General features: G+C 50.0%; 1 protein-coding gene across 1 annotated transcript; it reads right to left on the bottom strand.

Moving 5' to 3' along the window:
- Positions 1 to 4,732: 4,732 nt before the first annotated feature.
- LOC34622091 (ATP-dependent RNA helicase DDX39A) lies at positions 4,733 to 7,893 on the bottom strand. The gene is made up of 7 exons (XM_022735271.2): positions 7,848 to 7,893; positions 7,597 to 7,715; positions 6,585 to 6,699; positions 5,789 to 6,368; positions 5,311 to 5,622; positions 5,045 to 5,188; positions 4,733 to 4,892 (listed from the first exon to the last, which is right to left on the bottom strand). The coding sequence occupies exons 2-7, from the start codon at positions 7,669 to 7,671 to the stop codon at positions 4,733 to 4,735; spliced, it is 1,386 nt and encodes a 461-aa protein (XP_022592141.1). The 5' UTR covers positions 7,672 to 7,715; positions 7,848 to 7,893.
- Between the last annotated feature and the right edge of the window lie 818 nt (positions 7,894 to 8,711).

The raw sequence follows: 8,711 nt of genomic DNA on the forward strand, positions 1-8,711 counted from the left end.
TAATTTGGTTTATAGTGGGATCCACGTAGATAATGGTGACAGGAAGCCGCCATTGTCCGCGGGTGTCTGACCACACGGAATCTGAGGTTTATGTACGCATCCTAAATGAACTCCCCAGGAATAAAGGAGGAGTTTAGATAAAGGGCTTGCCTTTTGCACTAAAGATTGACTAACAGGTAACAGGATGGTGTAAACTTGGAGCACCATACATCATGTATGATGCTAACGGGCTTTCCTTCCCTTCTTGTATTGCACCACGTTTCTCGTTTTTCAATTGTGGTGCCCAAAAGCGCCGTAATGGCAATTGAACGTTCACTGGAGCGTACGGAATATATGCCAAGGCAAGGGCAATTGAATACATACCCTTGTGACTCGTGGGGCTCTCAATAAAAGCAAGGGAGGAACTGGTTGTTTTGCTACCGATAAGCAATGTGCCGCAGGCATCGGTTTTAAAGGGCTACACCCCTAAGCAGGTGCCAGCCTAGTTGCCTCCAATGATTCTTATACATTGATCAATGTGCGCACACAACCTACTGCGTAAGAATCTGTGCCATTACACAGCAAGCGGCATGTGGAAGCGCTGTATAAGGTATACTTATTTAGGGGTGCAACAGTTTTAAATCTTAGAAACTTAATGGCTATCGCCTTGCCTGGATGTGCGAAGCATCCTAGTCCCGCAATTGACCCATGCCTTAAGGGCATTGATGTAGACAAGGCCAATGTGTTTTGGCAAACTCCTGTGCACAATAGATGTCTCCCCTCGCTGCTAGGTGGTCTCAACCTGTGCACAACGAACTGAACATACGTAACGCCCCGCCCGTTTTTACGCAGCTTGTGTGACGCCATATCCAAGGTCGCCGTAGGGCCAAACTTTGCTCTAGGCTGAATACGAACTTCATAGAAAGTTAGTCAGTTTCCCTTAACCCCCTCCTTCCAGCGCACGTGCCCCTCCGAGGTCCGACACGAGGGGAGAGGGGCAGTTATGGTGCACGCAGCTGCACCTTCTGAGCACTCCGAGCATTCACAGCTAGTTGCACATAACATCTAGTGCACACGCGCGCCACGGTGGGTCTTATCTAGCGGACACTACTATCCAAGATGTGCGGAACGACGAACCAATTAGTCGTTTCTTTACTATTTCTTATTCGAATATAACTACTGTACTAGAATGCAGCTGAGCCAGATGCAGCGTGGCTTCTTGTCTATATGAAAGAGGGGCTATGTACGCAAGCTACTGCACTAGCTTCTTTGGCAATTCGGTGTAGGGTTACAATAGAGAAGCCTAAAGTACAAACCATGCCCATCATATACTTACAAGTAAGCAATTTACAATACCAGAAACAAGTAACAAGGGGAAAACCAGCAGCACTAGTGACAGTTACCTGTGCACATATACGCAACTAGCAAATTGCCAAATCAACGGTGCAACAAAGCAGCGAAAGTAGTCAAGTCCCGAGCCGGATAGGCCCCAATGCACCTAACGAAATACAAAGCTTTGGGTTTATCAGTGTCGACGAAATCACAAACAGCCCCAAATCTCTAGTAAACACGTTGGACTGCCTCGTGCCATACAGACAGAAAGAAGTACCGCGGCGCGAGGAACTGGCCTACACCCCTATACAACGACGCACCCAGCTGCTTGCTGCACTACGGTGCACATACATCCAAGAACATACAGGCGATGCAGAAAACCGCCGGGCTATTTTTTGATTAGAGCAATCCACCGAAGAGCTCAAACCCTAAAGGTGAGCTCCAAGAGAGGCGATGCATGCCCAGCTGTTGTGTTGGTGTGTACATGCATCCACATACACCTAGAGCGATAAAGGACTCATATATATTACAATATATATGAGTACGCATGTTTGCTTACCTATCTCCCGATGTAGACTGCACACAGATTTATGCAAATACCCCAAAAGACTATGCAGAGGTGTACGCAAATGCACGCATGCCTGCACTTTTCCTCCTCAGTACCCGTAGCCAAGCGTTGCGCCACTCTTGGGGATGAAATAGTATTCGCTGAGGAGCATCGACAGCAGCAAAGTGTAGATGAAGGATAGTAGTGAGCCAACTCCCAGGGCCCGTTCACCCCACACTGCACGACGCGAACCAGCTGGGGCACCTGCGCGCAAAGAGCCGGAAAACCGTGATGTGCCCGTTTCTCCGCATGTACATATCAAAAACTATATATCCTGGCACCCTAACGTGAGCAATTCAGTGCACATATTAGCTTGCCCCCGCCCCTCTAGCGAAATGATATGGGCATGCTACAACAGCCGTTAGTCATGAGAAGCACATGTTTTGCATGCACCCATAGGAAAACTCATCATAAATCTGCCTCACAAAACAGCGCAAATCTGCATCTGTACGAAACGCACTGAAGTGCGAACCCGAAGTGCTGCGGCTCACTAAGTGAGAGGCAAAAGGCGGCACATCCTATTGGGGGGACGATGAAGGAAAGGAAGAAGGACGCGATGATGTACGGCAACCAGCTGCTTCCTTTGTCAAGCATATGTGAAGTCTGCAGTAAATGCACTAGACAATACTACGAATCATTAACACCTTTTACTAGGGAGCGGCACCCATGCCTCGGGGTGGCAAAATAAGCCCCTGCTAGTGCGAGATCGCAAATATAATTAGGACCTGAAGCCATGAAAATGTATCAAGAGAATGATCCATTCTCTAATGCAAAGGCTGCTTGATTCTTACCTCCACAAAAACTTTGGTCTCAGCGTCCGGTGCGTCAGCGCCTTCCCAAGAATCCTGCGAGCAGCGAAAAAGGATATCAACAGCAACAAGAAAGCCCATCCTCAGGAGTAAGCGGGAACACGTGGTGAGCAGAACATGGAGTGACAGCGGAGTAGGGAGATATAGCAACCATGACAGAACGGGCGGCATATATATACATATATCGAAAAAGAAAACGAACGACAGCCTCAGGGGGGTCGATATACGCCGTGCATCCGTTCTTGTTTAAACATCCATTCAGTATTCGCCTCCTCACCTTCCTAGTGTTTGCTATATCTGTTCCCTGAGGGGGATCTGCCTGAACCCAGTCACCTTCCTGCACCATTTTTACTCGGGAACGGTAGGGCCCCCTTTCGTTCCGTTTCGATCGAGTGGATACAGCCCAACTCACGGGTAGGGACCGCTAGAAGAGCTGGACTAGTTCCAGCGGCTTTCTTACTGCCGATGTGCGTATGCAGCACTACCTACAACCCACGGTGCAGGCCTTTGCTGCTGATGCCACCACTGTAAATACGATGACTTTGCCTTTAGGGGATGCTGCCGAAGCACAAGAGGCACAGTAGACCCCCACTTGGAAGCATGTCGAGTAGCTACTGGGAAATTAAGGCGACTATCCTCTTCGTCTCCTGCTCGCAATGCAGTGCATGCCTTGGATCGCTGGCCAGAAAATGTGCGTTCGCGGTGCGGCCTGCTAAAATACCCACTTCGGCATCTCAACATCCCAATAGCACGGCTTTTATGGAGAGATATTCTCGTAATTTGGGTCCTTCGAGCAATGAATGAACCCCAAACCCTTCAGCCCCACTGCAGAAACACACCGAATTGGTATTGCTGCGCAGTGCACGGCAGGAGGGAATAGGCAGCCGGGCTCCGTCTGAGCTTTGAGGTCTACGTCTTTGCTACCTATGACAAGGAATATCAACATAAGTTCTATTATATGGATGAACGAGTAAGAATAAGGCGTCTTTAGCCGGCTAGGGGACAGAGGAGCGTGATCGCAAGGCTGCTCTACTAAAATCAAGGACACAGGGGGGGCCGTACGGGCTATACAACTAGCTCGCATAAGTTATTTTACTTCTTTCCCAACTTGAATGCAGAAGATGACTTAGTGGCCTTAATCACGTAAACGGGTTCATTCCTCGCGTTTAGGTAGCCCCGTCAGCACCCGTATTGATATCATCCGCACCTCAAGCGGCTCAAGCGTGAACTGCGCTCTGTAGACCCCTCATGGGCGAGTGCAAACGAGCTGCAACTGTAGCATGTTGCCTCATATACAGATCCAAAAATAGCAGCCAAGTATAATAAAGAAATTAGGAGCAGAATGTTCTGCGAGGCTGGAAGCTTCTATGGCCCGGAATACCCAGCCACCGGCCTGGAGATGAGACCCGCCAACTGCAATCATTTAACCCTAACGACCTTTGTAATTGAATGTAAACTCCTTTGGTGCATGCCAGAAAACCATGACTGCCTGCGCACCGCTGGCCCTAGCGCAAGCCTACGCGCAACCAACAGAACCCGACGGGGAAGAAATGAGGGTTAGCACCGCTAACAGGTGAAAACCTAACCCTTATCAGAAACGTCCGCAACAAAGAATAAGTATCCTGCCGCATGAGTTTGGGCGCTACTCGTTATTTAAGAACACAACGCACGCCGGCGAACAGATTCAGAAAAACACCAAAACACCTCGGCGTTTTAGTGCCCTTCTACTTCCCACAGTTTCGAATTGTGAGAACAGGTTCTTCTGCCTTTGCTATCGTGTAGCTACTAACAGGGCACTGAGAAGCCCATCCTACAGCTCGCCTTGCTTGCCCAACCACCGCAACTTCAGCACGCGCTGCAAGTCGCTTTATGCGCGCGACGCGCTTCACAGCAATAAGGAGGCAGAAGGCGTTACGCTGCATTGTACGATAATTTACGGCAGCTTGCCATTATGGGTACAGAGTATGCCCCGATGTGATCCAGCTAGCCACCATTTTGCGGGCTTTCATTGGTTGATGTACTGGGAGGCGTCTATTGCAGCCGGCATCTCAGGAATGTGGACTTCGAATCGGGTTTGCACGTCGTTCAGGACGTTGGTATCTTCCTGACTCGCCACAAACGTCACCGCCAAGCCTTTCGTACCGAAGCGACCAGCACGCCCCACCCTGAGAATAAGCAAAAAGATTATTGCAATATATTTTTGAAGCTGGAATACATCAGATGCCCTGCTGACCCAAAACACGAAACCCTAAGGTGCTTTTGCAGCATAGACAGCTTGCACGCAAGTGTAGTTCGAAAAGTGTCAACACTGATTTACCTGTGAAGGTAGGAGTCACTGCTCTCCGGCATGTCGTAGTTGACGACAATATTAACTCGTTCAATGTCAATTCCGCGGCCAAAGAGATCGGTCGCCACCATTATGCGTTTCTCGAAGTTCTTGAACTGCTGGTACCGGTTGATCCTTTAAACCGAACATGACATGAAGGGCAAGATGTATTCAGCGCGTTATCTATTTGCCGTACTTGCAAGCATGATTTTGTTTGATAAGGACCGTGAGCAAAACTCAAGGGATTATCCTCGTACCTGTCTTCCTGATCGAGTCCTCTATGAATGGCAATAGAGGGGAAGTTGCATTCAGTCAACAGTTTATTGAGTGCCTGGGCCCTGGAGACAGACTTGACGAAGATGATGACCTGGTTAAACTCCAGCGAGTCAAGGAGATCATTGAGCCGCCTATTCTTGTCAGCTTCGGCCAATTTTACGTAGTACTGCAGGAGCCCGTGTAAAGTAAGCTTGCTTTCGTCATCGATGAATACCTCCACCGGGTTTTGCATGAAGCGCTTGCACACCGCGCGCATTTCGCGCCCCATCGTCGCCGAAAAGAACATTACCTGCCTGAAAAGAGAAGCAACTCATCACCGGCCATGCGTGGAGTTTAACTGGGGCCCGAACCGCCTTTCCTGCAGGTTAGCTCGGTACAACACAGCGCCGAGCACAGAAAAGCTGCAGAGAATACCCTTCAGTAGGTGCTATGGGCGCATTTCACAGGGTAGAAACCCACTTCTTCTTTGGCGTGAGTACGAAGATCGACTGGACATCTTTCCTCATGTCGAGCTTCTCGAGACACTTATCGCATTCATCAAGAACAAAGTGGCTTATTTTGCTGGGGTCAAGGTGCTTCCCCAAAAGAAGGGCCAATAACCTGCCAGGTGTACCGATGAGGATGGAAGGGACCCTCTTTGGGTCGGAGAGCATTTCAATGTTCTTTTGGATCGGCACACCGCCGTACACCACTTCGCACTTCACGTATTTCAAGTACTTGCTGAATCGCTCGAACTCGTTTTTTATCTGGAATGCAAGCTCGCGGGTGTGAGCCAGACCCAGGCAGACAACGCCGGGCACTGCACTGTCTGCTGCCGCAGTTGTAGCTCCAGAGCCCTCTGCTGTCTCGCCTCCTGCACGCTTAGGGGCCGAGGCAGCCGGGGCGGCAGCAGCAGCGCTATCCACGTTCAGCTGTTGCAAGATGGACAACACAAATACCGCAGTTTTACCCATGCCACTCTTCGCTTGGCACAGAATGTCAACACCCGTAATCGCGTGGGGAATCGTCTCGTGCTGTACTTCCGAGGGATGCTCAAACCCTACAAGAAACAAAAACGCAAAAACACGAACTAGGTGAACGTGCAAGGTCCCACAGAAGCATCGACGCATGCAGTACGGCGCTACTGTGTACCAGTGCAACGCAGCCCCATTATTACGCTTGCGCAGATCATGTTCCTACAGGGTAACCTAGCATATCCATCCCGCTATACCCAATCGGCTCGAAAAGCCAAACGCCTGGGTATCATGAGGCGCACCTGCGTCGCCAATAGCCCTCAAGAGTTCAGGCTTGAGAAAGAAATCCCTAAAGCCGCTCGCATGAATCGAAACGTAGTTTCCTCGGCCGACAACCTCCTCCCCGACGCCCTTCTCCTGAAGTAAAAAGCGAAGAGCCAAATGGGGTTGTGTCGACAAAACGCGAGAAGAAGGTGCACAAGGAGCCGTAAAATATATGACGAAGACTCTTGGTGACGCAACCGCCTCGGAGATCAGAAACAGAGAGAAGGTAAGGCAGTAAGACGAAAGAACACAAGTGCTGTTGCTCCATAGCGGTATACGAAGAACACTAAAAACAGCCAGCAGGAATACAACTACGAGAACAAAACACCACTGCAACAGACAATGAGGCAAATGTAACCAGGGTCCCGCACAAGAAGAATGGAGAATGCCACAAGGCAACGAAACAGGTATATTCTGTGCACAATCAGACGCGTGAGGAAGGGTACACCGAAAACGAGGTGACCCTTCAGGACTATACATATCATCACCAATGTCTCCATATGCTGTGATTGCGCCCCGCCCAACGCAACTATTTCTACTTCACCTTCACAAAATCCCGAACCCAAACTGTCGTGTTAATTTCCTATGTCTGTATTCTGCAGCCGTCGGGCGCTGGCGTCTTTTCCGGGTCAAAAGCAGGGGACTACCGGTGCAACTAGAAAATATTCTGACCCTCTCAGACCCCGCTTTATGTTCAAATCAGCCGCAAAAGGACAAGGGAATGACTAAGTTGGAATTTAAGACGCAGGGGGTTCTGCGTGCCCTGTTAGGATCACTGGGCGCAGGGAAAACCCGTCGCTGCCTCATGGCTGCCGCCTTCTGTCGTCTACTTTCTAGAGGATTGGTAAAATGAAAATTTGAGAGCATCTCCGGCTGTCGAAGAAACCACTGTTGAGGCCCACCGACAGACACCAAGCTGGAGCTGTGCTGCTGCAACGCGATGCTTGGGTTTGCCAAAGCCTGTGGCTGAAGCATTCGGTGTACACGCACCTTGGCGTCGTTTTGCTGCTCATCTTCTTCATAATCAACCAACTCGTCAGCAGGGTTCTGCTCCAGAGCCGCCATTGTGCCGCCGCGTGGGGGAGGGAGGAGGGAGGGAGGTGCTGACGCTATGGTGGCGTCCTCTTGTTCCTACAGATTGTAATAAGCCACGTTGTTCGGCAGCAGATTTCCGGGCTACTGGTTCGCTGCTGAAAAGAATGAAAGCAAATGCAAGACGCAAACAGGAAAGGGAGCAGTGCATGCAGCAGCTGCTGCCTCTTATGCAACTGCTGCTGCCGCGGAGGCTGCTGCGCCGTGCCGCAGACGCACGGACGGAGTAGCAGCAGGCTTCATTTTACTCTCACGTTGAGTTTTGAATAATCGTCTTCTGATCTTTGCTGAAGAGAACAACCATGGTCAAAAGCTTAGGGACAGTGGGACCACAGCATCCCCTTCTCCCCCACAGAGAGCGCGACAGGGCCTCCATGCCTTGCACTCAAAGACGAAACAGTGGTAGAGGGGGCTATTTCCTGCGAATGAATAAATACGCGATCTGTGTGATTAGAGCATATGGTGTTAAGCAACAGGGTAGCCCTATCTACCACGCACAGCAGTTAGTAGGGCACTTTGCTGCGAAATGATAAAAGAATGGCACGAGAGGGCTTCTCCTGTGATTTTAGCAAAGCACCATACAAAAACCAGTACGATGTGACAGCAGGTCGATCTTAAACACGAATGACAGTGCTGACGACATTATGGTGCACGCACAAGCAACCGCCACAGACCAGTCGAATTTGCCAAAAGTGCGCAGAGGTCTAGGGGGCAAAGATACAGTCTGCATTTCCTGCACCACTACTTATAGCTAACTAACAATTAGTAAATAAGCAACTAATTCGTTTGTCTGTTCGTGCATCCTGATGATAACAGAATAAGTGTAGCTCGATACAGGACGACCCAGTGCTGCGGGCATGTGCGCTGGATACTATGCGCACTAGGCGTGAATGCTCGGAGTCCTGAGAAGGTGAAGCTACGCGCACCCTTGCTCTCCCTCTCCCTTAATGTCAAAAGCTCTGATGGCACTCGTAGGGAAGGGCAGGAAATTGTTTGGAAGACACTCAAGGACT

Source organism: Cyclospora cayetanensis, unplaced genomic scaffold (assembly GCF_002999335.1).
Source record: "Cyclospora cayetanensis isolate NF1_C8 unplaced genomic scaffold, CcayRef3 CcayRef3_contig_294, whole genome shotgun sequence".
NCBI classification, from domain to species: Eukaryota; Apicomplexa; class Conoidasida; order Eucoccidiorida; family Eimeriidae; genus Cyclospora; species Cyclospora cayetanensis.